The sequence below is a fragment of the Varanus komodoensis genome, unplaced genomic scaffold (assembly GCF_004798865.1).
Source record: "Varanus komodoensis strain SLA01 unplaced genomic scaffold, ASM479886v1 scaffold3, whole genome shotgun sequence".
NCBI classification, from domain to species: domain Eukaryota; kingdom Metazoa; phylum Chordata; class Lepidosauria; order Squamata; family Varanidae; genus Varanus; species Varanus komodoensis.
In genome coordinates this window covers 31,201,007-31,218,826 of record NW_025335761.1, presented here as the reverse complement: position 1 = coordinate 31,218,826, position 17,820 = coordinate 31,201,007, and the positions used below count along the sequence as shown (strand labels likewise).

The following is a 17,820-nucleotide window of genomic DNA, read 5'->3' as shown; positions in this document are numbered from 1 at the left end:
CCAACTTGAGAACAGGGATCAAATGCTCTGATCACGTAACACCAATTCTAACCCACTTGCATTGAGTGCCTCTATGCTTCAGAGCCCAATGCAGGGTACTGGTTTTGACAAATAAAGTCCTACATAGCTTGGGACCAAGATACCTACAGAGCCCTTCCTCCAATTTCCATATCTGAGGGAGGATTGGATGATGGCAACAAGGAGAAGAGCCTTTTCAATGGTGGCCCACCAGGGTACATGAGCAAGTATTTTGCATCTTGCGTAAAACAGCAGAAAGCTGGACAGTAGAACACCTTGCAAATTAAGTGTTGAACTCTGGCTGAAACATCTGGTAATTGTGAAGCAGTACTTATTAGGAAATGAAAAACAAGGAAAAGTTTTCCCTATTGATCACTGACAGCCAATGAATAATGTTGAAAAAAATAATTGCTGATAATAATCAAACCTGATTGTTGCTGGTCGCAAAGTTGCCCCTGACCCATCGCAACCCCATGGACAACATTCCTCCAGGCCTTCCTGTCCTCCACCATCCCCCAGAGTCGTTTCCAAATACTCTTACTTCTACTCATGTAATCAATAACCCAGGGAGGTTGTAGACTCTTCCACAATGGATGCAACTGGAGATTCATTGTTAGGGATGCTTTAATTTGGAACTGTGCATTGAGTAAGGGGTTGGATCCACTGGCTTTATTGGCTACTCTAAATTCTACTTTTCTATGATTCTATTTCTTTGGGATCAAAAAGAAATTAGGGAAAAGTTAGAATAACTCTAGTAATCAGGACGGAAGCTTAAAACAACAGTTGTGATGCACAGAGTCTAATGAAGAGAAATTATAGACAACTGGCAATAATTGTTTTAATGTGTTTCTTTTTATCCTTTAAATTGTTTTAATTTTGTACCACTTAGTACTGTGGAATCTGCTCAGATGCAATAAGTACACAAATACTACAAACAAGCAAACAAGCTGCCCTATAGTTCCACAGCACAACCCTAAGCATGCTTACTCAGAAGTTATGTTCCAATGTGTTTAGTGCAGCTTACTCTCAGGAAAGTATGTTCATTCTTAATTATTTATTTCTACATGGACCATTAGAGAAATCATCCTATGAATCATGGAAAAGTCCTATGAGTCCAAGCATTTCCTAGACATCATATTGTAGGATGATTTTTCTGTCTAAAAATAAATAGGATTGTACCCGAAGTCAAATACTGCCCCAAGTAGTCAAGCTAAAGAATGCTAGTTTCCCCTTTTTATGCAATGTGGCACACGATGAAGGGAATTTGCAAGCATTTGACTCCATCAAACTAATAGGCTACCCTTGTCAAACTAATCAGGCTCTGACTTTGAAGGGCATCAAGGAAGAAGATACATGAATAAATAATAATAATAACAATAATACAATCTATTTTTCTGTATGAGCCTACCTAGACCTTAAGAGCATCTGCGGAGGTCTTTCTCTGAGAGGTAAGAAGGGTTGTTAAAAGGAGAAGGGCCTTTTTTGCTATTTCCCCACATGCTCCCAAAAGAGGTGTGCCTATGCCAACACCGTATTCAACCTAACTCATTTATCAAGTACTGGTTCTGTGTTTTAATTGTTGTAGCTTTTCTTTTGTTTTAATTTTGTAAACAAAAATAAATGATGGTATAGAAAAGTTTTAAATATATAAATATACTATTTTTTTAACCACCAGGTCCCCCTTAGAGATAAAATGTTCTGAAGAAGCCAATACCAAATTTACCTTATATCCTGAAGATTTTATGTGTACACCTCGCTTGGTCAGGGTAGATTTCATCCGGATGAAAAAAGAACGTTCTAGATTGTTGTCCGTTGTAAGTAGGCTGGGGCTTGTGGATTCCACTAGAGTAGAAATAACAACAAAATAATTAATAGATTGTGCAAACATTTACAGAGTCCCTTTGAGTTATTTAATAGTTGGGATTAAAGTAGATGTGAAGTATAAAATTTGGGTTATGCATCCTGTCACTTTTAAAAATATTAACAGAAGCTGTGGAAACCCCCTAAATTAGATCAGGCCTACAGTGAAGAGGAAGGAGATTAGATTAAGACCAGACCACTGTGGAAGGAAGAGTTACGATACCAAAACTATTGATATTCTTTAAATCAGCCTGGAAACATTGACCTAGTGGTAGGGAAAAGGATCAGATAATATCATGCAAGATTGCCTAGGAAGCTCCCCCCTTCTTCCTGATAAGAGTGACATGGACAACCCTCCCACTCACCAACCGAACCCTAATGGAGCAAAGGAAAAAGATTATCTCAAGCTGATGCTAGAGACAACTCTTTGATGGATTCTATGTGGCCTTCAGTGCTTACTGGTCATTTTGGACAATCTTCAAATTACTACTTTCTATCACCAACTTGAGGCCTCTTTCTCTCTTTGCTCTTTTATTTAAGTATGGAAGTGTTTTGGAATAGAGATAATGGCAGTAGTCATTAGTCCACCTGAAAATGAGTGAACAGGGTACATCTTTGAGTGCTCTTATTTTCATATCAAATGCAACCACACTGCTGTTGCCTAAAATAATTAATTCCGGAGTGAACTTCCCAGAGCATACTGGCAATAAAACATATTTCTGTTTGAGGAGTTTAAACTGACAAAGTATGTGTTACTAGTGTCTTTCCAAGATCATCGTTCATTACTAGCCAATACTTTTCATATTTTAAAAACTGCCCTATGATAGCAATAGTAACTTGCCTATACCTTGTTCTGATATGGTTCCATGTACTTTGTATTTATGGCATTTCAACTCTATTGTGATTAATCCACTGACAAGAATGCTCCTTTTGTTAGTGTCTCTCTCAAGCTTTTTTTTGTTTTGTTTTAGAGAGCATGAATTTCATGTCATTTTAAATGTACAGCTCTTTATCACTCGAGGGAAAAGCAGAGCCATGTTATATTTAGTAGTTTCATTTCTTCTGATTAAATATGAATTACTATGAAATTTTTCTCATCATCTAACACGCCATAATACGCCAACAGCTTTTTAATACACTATATAAGCACAAACTTCTGCTCTAAGAGTTTAATTTGCCCCTCTAATCCAATCACATCAACCTTATTTCTCTTATCAGAGATTCCCATTTTGAATTAAATGAGCTCATTAGTTTTAATCAAAAGCAGAGAGATCAAAACTTAAACGTAAATGCTTTAGATCAGAACTGTCAGTCAGCCGTGCAGTTCTATTTTACTAAAACACAAGATCAGAGACCCTTAGAACCAATTTTTTCTCGTAAGGGATGCCGAGAGCTCAGAGATGCTATATCCCTTTTTTTTCCCCTTCCCAAGGACAGATTATACATTTAAGGTTAGACTTAATTTAGTGCATTTTTTCTCTCTCCTGGTGGAAATGGAAAAGTATGCCAATCTGCTGTTTGTCTCTTTCACATTTATTGGTGCTGGTCCTTGGAGACCTGAACAAACGTGAAGCCATCAGAAAACCATGCCACAATCCTGGCCTTAACATTTCAGTTCCATTCAGCAATATCATGTTTGCAACATCTAAGAAATGAAACTTTCAAAGCAAGGAAATGTACCATCAGGATCAAGGTTACTAGAACCCTGGAACCACAAAGAGGGTCATAAGCAGTACTGGCAGTGAGAGACTCACTATTAATTATTACTGTTATTATACAGCACTCTACAGTACAGTGCTTAAAGTGTACATTAGGAAACCACAGCATGTGTTCTCCCTGCTGAGTGAATAAATATTAGAATCAGCTTAACACATGCAGCAGCTATAGTCCAGTACATTATGACCTAAGATAGGCGGCAAGTAAAATATGCTGCAATGTGTTCCTAATTAACACTACCTCTACATACACAGAAGTAGTGTTAATTAAGAACATAAGAAGAGCTCTGTTGGATCAGATCAAAGGTCTATCTAGCACTGCATTCTGTTTTCAACTCACAGTAAAAGCATGGTGTTCAAGCAGCAACATATACCCAACAGTTTTCTGTCCAGCAACTTGTACTCAGTGGTAATATGCTACTGAATTTGGAGGTTCTATTTTAGTATTATGTCTGACTGCCATTGACAGATCACTCTTCTATGAATTAAACATAGAACATTTTGTTGTGAAATATATTTCAAACTATGTTTGGACTGTGTCACCGCTTAAAAGAGGACATGTACTCCCCTTCTAGATCTGTCTGTAAACAATCTCTAGAAAAGTATTTTTTCTGAGCCATGTTACCTGCATGCCTACTTATCTAAGTGAAAGCTCTGACCCAATTAAATAATTTTAATTGAATACATGTTATCTTTCTTAAATGATTATTTTATTATATTTACATATAGTTCTCCATTACCAAACCTTCAATGTGCGTAGTTTGGAGTTGTCACTGGCACAGGACCTCTGGGTGGGGGTGAGCTGCTGGGAGCTTCTGACACTATTCAGTGTGTCCACTGGCTTCTTATAGGAAAATTCAGCACAGTGGTGTTGAACCTTAGTTTGGTTGGAGCTCAGACACTGATTCTCTTCATATAATGTCATCATAATCTACAACTTCCCTTGAACCTTCTTCAAATGGGCAATGAAGCAATTGGAAGACTGGGTGGTATAAAAGTATAAAAAAGGGTAATTAGCCTAGGGGTACAAGCAGGTAATGGGATAAAAAGAAACAGTAGAGGAAGAATGTGGGGAAAGCCCTTTGCAAGGAATTATGAGAAGCAGTTTTTCATTTATTCATTTTAAAATGAACTTTCAGAAGTATAGAACTGCTGTAAAGCCCATAACATCCACCTAGCTGGATACAGCAATCAGAAAAATAGAACCTTTAATCAATGAGATAAAAAGATTGAAAATGTTGGTTCATCTGGGAAGCTGATTCACCAGCCAAGAGAGGGAGGAAGTGAAATGGAAATGCCAAAAATGGGGTGGTGGCGGGGAGGGACAGACAGACAGAGTTCCAGAAAAAGAAGAAGGGCAGAGGAAAGGCAGTGGCCTCTTTCACTATTTTTATATTTTATATTTTCACTATAGTTCCAGCCCCTCCTACTATTGAAATATGATTCACTACAGATTTATTTTCAGTAGAAAATGAAGCTTTCCATTCCTATTTAACTTAGTGATGTAAGCCGCCCGGAGGCTTCCGCGAATGGGGCGGCATAAAAATGTTTTAATAAATAATAATAAAATAAATATTTTAGTCTGAGCAAATTGTTTCTACAATAAAAATGGAGCTCTTACTGTTGGAAAACCCTTTTTCCTGCCTATCCTGTACCAACCTTGCCTTATACTATGTGAACTGCCAACTTGGTCACCACCCAGTCTTCTTCCTGATAATGCCATGGCTGTGCTTACAGTCTGCCAACTTTAAAAATTTCACAACCCTGCTCCTGCCCTTTCTACTCTGGACATCAAAATAAATCTGCACTCAGTGGTGTAGTGATCAAGAAGGGCAGTAACATGTGGCAGAGAAAGAGAACATAGAAAATACAAAACTGGAAGTATTAGAGAATGTATTATAAGTGCTAATTTTATTCAATTAATTTAAGAATGTCTCCTCATCATTTAGAAGGCTTGAAAATCTGAATGAAGTCAAGATAAAATATATGTTTATGAAAGTCTGCAGGATTCAGAATTTACCATCCATCACAGCACTAAATCATTTTGTAGACTATCGCACACATGAGAAGGAACATTGATGTCATAAATCTGACCATGGAAATCATACCTAGCCCATAACAATAACCATGACAATAAATACAGACAAGGCTAAGAAGCACAACAATCTTGAAACAATCGTGGCAGCCGCAGGAATAGCTCAGGAACAGAGATGCACTCCTGGCTGAAAATATACTCAGGCTGTAGTTAGTGAAGGTAAGCAAACGCTTCAGTTATACCCCAAGGTGAAGAATCAATGCATAAAATTTTGTCTGCAAAGGGGCAACTCGTGAAGATCGCTTTCCCAAATTTAGTCAATTCACACACTGCCACAATCAATTAAAATCTGAGCATAATACTGCAGTACTATACAGGTCTACTCAAAAGTAAATCCACCTGACTTAAGTAGGGCTTATTTTTAGCTAAGTGGGTATAGTATTGCAGACTAAGTTCATAATTCTTTGCATGTTTAGACAGAAAAAAGTCCCACTAATCTCAGGAAGCTGTAGACAGCCATGCATAGATTGCACTCTCAGGCTTGTGAAAAACTGAGAAGGTGGGCAAATGATAATGCACATTTGAGTGTGCTTAAGTTTGGAAGTGAAATGGAACCGCTCAAAAATATAGTAAATGTTTCTTTTTACATTCTTAAGACTTCCCAGGTAAAGGAATTAACCAAACCATACTAAATGGACCGATAAGCACATGTACTGTGTGGCTAACACATGGGGGTGGGTTAGAAAGCCAACAAACAAACAAACAAACAAAATAGAATGTTTCAGGTGGAAGGGGAAAAATGCCCCTTTTTAGCTTTCTCACTCACCTGACATACTTCCTCAGGCCACTATACAGTGATTAAAATCTTGGATTTGGGGTAGGCAACCAACCCTAACATGTTGAAGTACAAGGGGAAAGTCTCTGGAAGGTGGAAAAGGAAAAAAAAACCTTCTCTTGAACCTGCACTTCTTTGAGGCCTGGACAGGGGCATTCACCCTAGGCAGAAGAGGTACAGCATAAAATTTTCTGATAATCCCATTTGTAGAAAAATATAAAAGATATTAATGCTCATAACTACAACTTAGGTATTATATATTGTTCTGGTAATGAAAAAAAGCAAAAAGTCAATTAAAATATTAAGATTTTTGAGGAATTTGGTATTTGTGAATTCTGATACAGACTGACCTATATTTTCCATACTAATGTGAGCATCAAAAAGTAATTTCCTTCAGGTTGCATTTTTTTTCAAATTCAGCAATGCAATTCTTGTCTCAAAAATATACCAAGGGGTATTTTAAGGTAAAGTAAAGGTAAAGGTTTCCCCTTGACATTAAGTCCAGTCATGCCTGACTCTAGGGGGCGGTGCTCATCTCCATTTCCTAGCCGAGGGAGCCAGCGTTTGTCCACAGACAGTCTCCATGGTCATGTGGCCAGCATGACTAAACAGCAAAGTGCAAAGAACACTGTTACCTGCTCACCGAAGTGGTACCTTTTTATCTACTTGCATTTGCATGCTTTTGAACTGCAAGTTTGGCAGGAGCTGGGATGAGGCAACGGGAACTCACCCCGTTGTGCAGATTCGAACCGGCAACCTTTTGATCAACCAGCCCAGCAGCACAGCGGTTTAAACCCCTTAAACCACTGCAGTCCCTTTTAGGGGTATTTTAGGATAAATGAAAAGAAACAAGTGGAACGGTGTGTGTTAGTGGAGCTGCTCCAGTCTAGAAATGGCCAGAAACATTCATTTCCAGCTGTCTTAGAAAGTGCTAGCTTCTCATATTATCAGGGGCAAGTGAAAACAGCAGGAGTGAAATGACAGTACTGGATACTGCCCATGATATAACTTCTCTTAGCATGATACAACTCAGCAAAGTGATATGGAAGGTGGAATACTTAAGACATGTTTTACCTTGTGAATAGGACTCTCCTGCCGACAGATATATGTAGTATTTTGAATAAGAGGAAATTTAAAGTTTTCCCAGTGAAATTAACATGCCACAAATAATAAACGTAAAAGAGAAATAATCAGAGCATGTGCTTTGGTGACAAGAAGCACACATGCACGTACACAGACTGGATTCCCTCATTAATGCTATACTCCTTCTGCTTGATCTTATTTCTGGTTGATCAGAGTGGCAAAACACGGGACTATATAGTACGTTTCTAATAAGAATGCCCTCTTCCCTTTTGTTTCTCTCATGGGTGATGTCACTGACTTTTGATAGGTAAAGTTCTGATGGAACTCACTATGAATTTTGACCCTGCACAAACCACCTCAGGTTTAGGACCCACATAAATGTTTGGGATAAGATGCAACTTGGTTTATTTTCCTTGGACTTGTAGATGACTGATCAAGGATTTGGGGTGCTTTGTTCTTTTGAATTACAGTCATAAATTGTGCCTGTTTTATGTTATAGTACTGTCATGTGGTTAAAAAGACAGTTCTTAAGGCACATCCAAATGAATATATGTTTTGCCCTAACTGGATTGGAATACCCCCAACCTGTTTGAGAATTTTGTAGATTTTATTTAGTACCTTGTGAATCATTAACTAGTACTTTGGACTGGAGAAGACCTGGGGAAATAACTGTAATTCAGAACAGTCACTATTGGCACACTAAAAACAGCATAAAAACACAATAAAGATGAAGGGGGATGAGGAGAAGAATATTAAAACCTGCACAATCCTACCATTGTTGCCTACCATTGCTACAGTGCTTCTGATTTACAGGATGTGCTAAAAGACTTTCTATTCCAGATTTTCATATGCCAAGCAGGAGTTTGATTCTTGGTAAGGTTCTCCCTTGAGAAAGTGAAGAGCTTTTAAACTGCCACATGCTGCTCACAGTTAGAGTTTGGAAGATACCAGGCTTGGGAAATATGCATAGTGTCAAAGGCAAGCTCCTGCCAGTGGGTGTTTCTGCACACAGTTCCGAAGTGGTAGAGAGCTCAAGGAGAAAAATGGGACATCATAAAGCTACCCTTTGAAAGTACATGACATTCAACATAAGGTATTATGCAGACAGTTGTGGTATTGCAAAGAACAATTCAATATGAATTCTACTACACCCAAAAGTGAACATTTTAAATCTTATTGCAAAGCACCTATAAAAGCAGCCACTTGAGGGATCTTTGTCTTGAGAAAAATGCACTTTGTGCTCCTGGGATGCTCTAGGATTCAACTTCCTGTACCTCCATATAGGATCAAGTGTGGCAGTGCTTTTATTGTAACCATAAAATGGTTATGAGCCAATTCCTCTTAGAAAGCAGTCCATAAGAGTGAGGCCCTTTTTCTCCCCCTTTTTTAAACAACAACATGATGTCAGACAAAGGGCACTAGGACTTAGACTTTGTACTACAGTACAAAATAACAATACATAAACACCTTTGTGAAGGCAGCTTGAAACCCCAATGTTTTCTATTAAGAAGTCATGTTCAATCTTCACTGTTGATAGAACAGAATAGCTAACACGGAGAACATTGTATATCAGAAAGGTCAATAGTTATTATGAGCTACAAATATATTTTTTTCCATCCTTCAGGCTGTTTAGCGCATATCACAGCATGAGCAGCTGTCTCCTTTAATGCTTTTAAAATTAGAATCCCAAAGAGGAAGGAAAAAAATTACATTTGCAATGATTGCTCTTTGCTTTTGTAAGTTTACTTTAATACACTATTTTATATACATGAATTGTCTATGTAGCCTAACCAAGGGGAGTAACTGGTTGTTAGCATCTAAGCAGGATTCGTCTATCTGTGTCTGCTGGTAAAAACAACAACCCCCCCCCCCCAAAAAAAACCCCTTATCATAAATTGTGTTAACATACTGTATTATTTTTGAAAGACTTCTATTACATATTATTTATGCTAGTAACTTGATAAATATATGTACATCTTACCTGGAGGTTATACTACAGGCACAGAGTGGTTGTCATTGAGGTATAAATATTTACCAAGAATTAATATGCTATGGTATCTATGTTAGAAATTTCTACATATGTAAACCAGAGGAAGGAGGAGTACACTTGACTGTGGAATTTTTCATGACCACTATCATAACAGTGATATCATAGAGATTAACTACAGCTGAAGGAGTGTGGCAGGATCCCTCCCCATTTCTCATCTTTCAAGCATGAAAGCAGTTCAAAATGGTTATCACTCAAGGCTTAAATTTCTGGTCCCAAATTCCCAAAACCTCATTTTTACACTTTCAGTTGTGGTCAAAACAGCTCACTAATTTTAAAATATTATGAGAAGGCAAAGGAAATAATCCATATATGTGTGTACCCAGAACAAATATGTCTCCACAAGTTTTTCTAAAATCAGCAAGATTTGTGACCAGCCATATAAGGTAATTGGCTAGAAGTTTAATAATGTAATCCTGTACAAGTCTGAAGTAACCCCTGCTGGGTTTAATGTGCATTAGCAAGCGTGTATAGGATGGCACCCCAGTTTATTTCACATCAAATCCTGAAGGTAGAACAGTTTGCACTGTGCTTCAAAATAAGCACTGGTGTCAATATAGGTTTGCGCTATTTCTTAAAGACTGAATTGACATAATGTTTTCAGCAATTATTTTTAATTCTTTGTAAATGTTCATATTTTATTGATGAATTTTGAACAGCAGGAGAAACAGGATACAATAGTTTAAATATGAGCCAGGTGCATACTATTGATTTGACTAGTGATGTCTCTTTCTCATCTCTCCTTAGGGCTATTAAGGTTTGCTAAAGAGTGAAAGAAACCCAGCACTTACCACCTACTCAGGCCAATCTGGTGTACCCTCACCCTCTCTGAGCCTATAAATTAGGTCTTTGCTGCTCAAGTAATGGCTCTTCATCTGCTCCCCACCCCATGATTGAAGTATAATGGTTTTGTTGCTAGGTGACTGATCACTTTAAGTCTGGAAAAGAGATGTTTAAGAGTCTTAAATTAATGTTTCTCCATTTCACTTAGAACTTTCATCAGAATGTTGCATCACAGAATAAGCTGGACAGAAAATTGGTTAAGGAAGTCCAAAGGCGGATTGGCTAAAGTGGGCAAGGAAACCGCAGGCCCATGAGTCTAATGTAGACCATGAGGCTTCCCAATTTGACCTCATGATTTTAATCCTAATCAAAGCACAATGAATGGGGTCAAGCATTTCAAATGCTGTCCAGTGAACTGTGTTGTGGGTTAAAACTGGGGCCTCTCCACTCCTCAGCTGAATTCTGCTGGTAATCTGAAGAGTGCAAGAGGTCCAATTTTAATCTTCATCATGGCCAGCTGGATGTGTATGTGGCTGGTAAGGAGCAATTTAACCCCTTTCTCTCCTGTGGTCCTGTGGAAAAGCAAAGCTTTGGGGTAAAATTATACATTTGTCCCCATGACTCAGTTGCTGGGTTCATATGACAAGACAAACAACTCTGTGTACCTATCATGGTTTGCATTTTTTACCATTATCCACCTGATAGACAATGAAATAGTTTTTACTTTATTGTGGCTTCTATCTTCCCTGTTCAGTCCTCTCATTGTTGGCATCCCATCAGCCATTGTGCCTAAAATTCAAACCCAATGTACACTGCTCCCTTCTATGTCACATGTCTCTTCTAAATTGGTCTTCACATAGAGGTTGGATGGCAGGAGTGGCTTCTGAAGTTGCCACTCTTTCCACAGAACTCTGTAGTAGATGTATATTAGGGGCAAGGAAACCATGATCCTGGATTCAGACAAACGTGACAAACCATGCTGGTACACAGAAGCCATAGAACAATTTGTTGTTTCTTATCATGGTTTGTAAAGGCCAAACTTACCAAGGTAAAATATTCCAACTGGGTTCAGACTGCTCCTTCTCCTCAAATACTTATTCTAATTATATTTTGCTCACTTCTATTCCTCAACAGATTAGTTTTTCATAATTTATGTGCTGCTTTCTTATAGTATATTGTGTCCAACAAGGCTTAAAATAAACATTCACTTATTGAAATACATTTGGGAAAAGGCTATTATTGTACAACAGATATCCATAAATTCAAATAAGACAAATGCAGCAATTCAAAAACAGAATACATTCACCATTGCAATTAAATATTTTAAATAGATACGTAATGGACAGAGCAAGATCAAAAACCACAGGCCAAAAATAACTAAAATTAAAACTGATTTACATTGTCACTGTTGGCTTTGCTCCTACTTAGAGGGACTAAACCAGCCTGTTAGGAATTCAGGCCAAGAGACTCATTATCCTGAAGGAGGCAACTGAGCCCGATGTCAGCTCACTCCAGGGATAACTTTAGCACCCTCTCAGCCCAATGATTTAGCTGTTTTCCTTAGCCTTAGCTTCCAAGGATGTGAGGCCCAAAGCCTTTCATGTCACTCAGCCATGCAGGAGTTTGAAGCTACAAAAATGTGCATGTGTCACTTATGGTTTGCTGTTAGCATCCAGCCTGAGCGGAGTTTCTGAAGGGCCAGAGCTACCAAGTGACTCAGTGGGTTGCAATCTCTACCTGCCCCAACAAACAGCTTCTGCAGACCACTTTCTGAGGCCATGCAACTGTTTTGCCTTGCTGTTATCTTGCTAAACTGAAACTGACTTGGCCTAGTGGACATGACCCTTGCCTCTGCACTGGAGCCTATACGTATGGCAAGTTATCAATACTTGCCCCTGGGTTCCAACCAGCTAGGAAACAGCCTGGTTGCACTCCAGTTCAGAATGAAAGGGGTCTTCTTACCATTTAAAGAAGAAACATCTTCTTAGATATTTCATGACTGGTTTCCTTATTTCAAGAGAAGGCTGAGAACAGTAAAAAGGGATGTGCAGTGATGACAAGCCCCAGCATCCCAGGTGTTCCAACTGCAAAAGAATGGGGAAATAATCTGGGCTTTTAGATGTGCCTAGAATCACTGCACATGTAGGCCTTTATGCTAACTAGCTCTGAAAGCTTTCTTTCTTTCTTTCTTTCTTTCTTTCTTTCTTTCTTTCTTTCTTTCTTTCTAGCTTTGCTATACCATCCTCTTACCAAACGTCTCAGGACAGTCTAGTTTAGACTGCAATTCTATTAGCATTTACTTTGAAATAAGTCCTGCAGAACAGAAAGGCACTTCTGAGTTAACATGTGCCATAAAAATTTCATTTGTTGATCAGTATGGGTTAGTCTGAATCAATGAAGTAAAAATTCATGACACACTTTTAATGATCCGTGCTATTTTTATTCAGGAGTGTTATTGTTAAAAGAAAAGAAAAATAAAGTATTAATTTGTTTTTATTTTTTTATTTGTTTATTGCATTTATATACCACCCCAATAGCCCGGAGGACTCTCTGGGTGGTTTACAAACCTTAAAACACCACCAATCCAAACAAATAAATAAATTGGCTACACCACGACTGAGCATAAAAGAAAATGGTTGAAATGAATTAAATAAATATACCATTAAAATTAACTTTAAAATATTGGTTAAATAAAAAGGACTTGTCCTGGTGCCGAAAAGCATATAATGATGGTGCCAGGCAGACCTCTCTAGGGAGCGCATTCCATAGTCAGGGCGCCACCGCAGAGAAAGCTCTCCTCCGAGTACTCTGTCTCCTAACCTCTTTCAAAGAGTGCTCCCAGAGGAGGGCCTCTGCTGCTGATTAATAGATTATATTTCCTTCTCTACTAATGAAGTAGTAGCTTTTGTTTATAAATTGTATGCATTATGTACAATGTCACTTACATGAAGACCTTGTAATATGCAGAGCTAAATTTCATTCATTCATTCACCAATTAAAAGCTCAGAGTTATTTATCTGAAAACTAGTCTTGGATTACCATACCTATGTTTTTATATCTTCTTATATCTTATTTTGTGTTTGTGGGTGTAGGTTAAGCTATCCTGGCAATACTTACATTGAAGAAAGGCAATTCATAAAAATAAAAAGTACAAACAAATATGCTATCCATTTAGATTTATGCTCCTTTCAGGAAAGGTCAACATTAAACGTGACACCTGAAAGGTAACTAAGACTCCCCTTATCCCATTGCTGGATCACTATGATTAAGAAAAACCACTTTTCAAATGTAAATTACACCTGAACCATAGAATGGAATTTAAAATAAGAATAAAATAGCAAGTAATTTGTCTACACGAAAAACCAACTTAATCAAAAACAATGACTTCCTTCAGAGAAAAGATATTATGGACAGGAACATTAGATCAAATATACCATTATTTCTGTTCTAGAAAGTAGATTTTTGCCCCATTTTTATTTCTGTGCTGCTGATGCTTTCGGGAAAAACTGGTACTTACTATATTGTCCTTGCTTACCACATAAATTGTGCATAACTTTACACAGAATTCTTCCTTGTACACAGGAGCTGAAAGACCATGGGGGTCCCATGTGGAAGACAGGTGGAACCCAACTACAATTCTCAAAGCATTGCTTTACCAGATCAGACATTTTGGCTTTTATTGTTTCAAAACTATTTTATGTTTTATTGTTTCAAAACTATTTTATGTTTTATTGTTTCAAAACCATTTTAGCCACCTTAAGCATTTCTAATCAAATGGAATGGTGGGTTTAAATATTTTTTCTTATTTCCCTCTGTTGACAACCATGCAGAATATATCAGTACTAAGAACACAAAATAGTCCTGCAGGATGTCAGACCAAAGGCCTACGTAGTCTAGCATTCCTTTCTCACAGAAAGCCCATTTACTATCTCTCAATGACAGAGAACAGGCTGAGAGACAGTTGCTTGCCAAGGAATTCATGACTGAGGTAAGATGTGAACCAGAGGATTCCTGGCTCATAGCTTGCTCTCTTATTCAGTGTACTACATGTCACCAAATATTCACATTGTTTGTTTTTTAAAGAATCAGTCTAAGTAAGGTTGTTTTGTTACTGGGGATTTTCATAAGACCTTTGACAAAACCAATCATCTTCCTCAAGAAAGTCCTTTAAAAATAAGCCTACTGTGCAGGCAGTTTGGCATAATTCATCACAAAATCTGAATGGCATGTGCTTTAGCTTTTTGTCTTGTATACACAATTTGTGTGTTTGCGTGCGTGCACATTTAATGCACTTTGGCAGTCTCTCCTTTGGGAAAGCACCGGTTTATAACACATCTTGAGACTAGGAAGGAAGTGTGCCAGATGATCAATTATGACATCTTTCTCTCCTTTTTTTTTTACTAGTCAGACCTCTAAGCCTAGAAATGAACTAATTGAGAAGAAAACTATTTCAGCACACCACATTTTGTAAAACTCCTACAGCACTATGTGCCTTCATTTTTCGCTCATATTTATCATTTCTCGACATTGCATTTTCACTACACAGGAGCTTGCACTGTTGGTTTTTTTCTCCCTTCCTCCAAGCCTGGAGATCACCCCATGGATTAACAAATGATTGAGGATTCTCTCTTAAAAGACTCTTTAAAAACCTGTCAGAATCAGCCTGAGACACAGATTTATTATGAACTATTTAAAGGGCTTAATATATGTATCCCCAAAGAGCCCTTGGAGCAAACTAAAAAGGAAGAGTAGAGTTCTCAAAGAATGGGAAAAATTCTCCAATGCCCCACTTTCTTCACACCACGATTACTGTTTACTCAAAGGATAAAATGCCTAACCTGTCACATGCAGCCTTCAGAAGCCATATTGCTGGTGATGTATAGTGGAAAAAGAACCAAAACAATGAGATTCAACAGTAATACACTGTGAAAAGGCAGCTGTAATTTACTTTCTAACCTGTTTGCTAACACACTAATGTGGATACATCTTCCAGAAAAAACCTGATCTTTTGACCCACATAGCAATCAAACAACCACCAGAGTGTTTTCTGTCATGCGAGCTATGACCATTACCTTAATTATATGTTACTGTATAAAAAAAACCTTTCCTAATGAGCAAATTGTCTCCTACATGTATGCCAACTCACCCCTCTGTCCTTGAAAAGCGTCCCTGCTTGTAATTTCAGTTGGGCATTTAAAACATGTTAGAACTATTTCTTCTAATGGGTAATGCTGTCTTACATTTATTTTATTGGTATTGCCAAGATATAATTAACATTATCAACTTTGTACTAGAGAGACAGTCTGGGGAGAAAAACCTCATACTTTATATGAAGATAGCATTTCAGTAAATAGTGAGGCTGAGATTTGCACAGATAGGGAGCCACTGTCTCATTCACCTTGAAACAACTTACTCTGCAATAATATCACTGAAGATAACCAAATTTAAACTAATTACATTGTGTACAGCGGTTTGAGGGCTGCAGCCATAACGTCACTTTGGATATTTTCACATTCAGATGCAGAGTAGGTACTGCTACTGTGCACTGCTTTTTTCTTGCTGATAGGTCAGTGGACCCACAGCTCTCCACTACCAAGTAACAAACAGGGGACAAATTAGGTCTGATCCACATGGTGTGCCTGCACAGGGTCCACTGGTGTCCATCATGGACCACTAAACTGGAATAAGCAGACTGCCTAGACTACTACTGTTCAAATTCAATTTTAACAACAAGAAGGCATTGCTGAGCTCAAATATCTCGTCTGTGAAATGCGTTGTTGTGCCAGGATTTGTGTGTTACAGGGGAGAAAACATTTGTAAGATCTTAAGCCCTTGATACGATGCACAGCAATCATGTAAGATACATTAGCAATTTTACAGTAAATAAACCACAAAGAAATTAACACCATAAAATTGATTAAAACTGTAAAGCTAGCCTGATTTGTTTGATGACTTTTTTAGCAACCGGACCATCGGATCTGAAAAAATTTCCTGGGGTTGCTAATGCATATTCTTGGCTGATAAAGACAGAATGGGTGAGTGCAACTGTTCAGATATCACCAGACCTCTTTTGATGAACTGAGACTAACACATAGCCCTAAAATCTGAGGAATCCTATAAATTTGGAGAACTGTTTAACCAAATAACTCCTACAGTTTTTAGACTGATCCTTAACTGTCTTTTATCCAAATTTCTACTTTTTATTATTGTGGAGAGTGATGTGGAAGTCAGAACACAATGTTCTTTTTCTGCAAAACCATAATTTGGACAGAAATAATAAAATCACCACTTCTCCTACACTCAAGACTTAGGCGGGATGAACACATGGGCTGCTGCTGTGTTTTTCCAGAACTGCTGCCCATGTCAAACAAGCTGTGCTGCTCATATTTGGATGACACAGCATGGTAATTAGGGAAATCCAGCTGGCATGTGCAGGGACCACAACAAGCCACAGTAGTTTGTTTCAGCCTCTGTGATCAGGCAAACCGGGCTGTTGTCTGACACTGTAGAATCTTGCATGAGCACTGTGAGATATATGGAGCATACTAAATAAAATCAAGCATATGCATAATTATGACCTTATATTAGAATTTTTGCATTCTGCTAGCAAATTTGGCTTTTGCTAACATGATGCAAAAGTTGTTAATGAGTCTCATTGTATTAGCAACTTTATATCACATTAACAAAGATTAAATTTGCTAATGGAATATGACAGTCACTAACATAAGATTAGTGCAAAGAGAGACCAAAATCTCAGTAGGCCATCAAAGGTAATGATCAACATGTAAACAATGCCTCGTCTGTTTTTTCCCCTTTGTTAACTATAATGTGAATGTGTGTGCAATGTGTCACTCCCATTCACTTCTACAAAAAACTCCCTGTGAGGGTCTTGTTTTACACAACACTAATACAACCACAACACAATGATTAATTTTTGATAGAAAATCATGAGCCATCAACATTCCTCATTAGAAGAGAAATGATTCATGCAAACAGATGAACTAATAGAAGTATGACACAAAATGTGTGTCCTTAAAGTCTGATTTCTTGCTGCATAAGTAATTTAGATAGTATTTTGTTGTGTACATCGATGGGCTTTCCAAAGTATAATTACAAAGACATAGCGGCTATGTAAGACAGCCATCAGGCAATTAAGAGAACGTATAATTAGAAAAAAAAATCCCAGAAAACCAGATTATGTTTTTATGTTTCCCAATAGGAGTAGCAATGCTGATTTACAGAACTCCCCTATGCTTTAGTAACTGGAATCACAAAAGATAGAATACCAAAATGGAAGCCAACAGTGCAATCCTTTATATGTCAACGTAGAAGTAATTAGCACTGAGTTCAACAGGGCTTAATCTCTGGTAAAGGGGTACAGAATTTGCAGCCTAAATAATGGACACTGCAATTAAGAAATCCAGCAATCTGAATAATAGATAAA

The 17,820-nt window shown here is 37.8% G+C and overlaps 1 protein-coding gene across 2 annotated transcripts in view; it reads right to left on the bottom strand.

The window, feature by feature from the left end:
• Window positions 1–17,820, bottom strand: part of NPAS3 (neuronal PAS domain protein 3) — a 563,345-nt gene that overhangs the window by 63,481 nt on the left and 482,044 nt on the right. For both annotated transcript variants that reach the window (XM_044436057.1, XM_044436058.1), the window contains one exon: window positions 1,742–1,860. In XM_044436057.1, coding sequence (XP_044291992.1) covers window positions 1,742–1,860 — 119 coding nt within the window. The remainder of the gene's footprint in view (window positions 1–1,741; window positions 1,861–17,820) is intronic.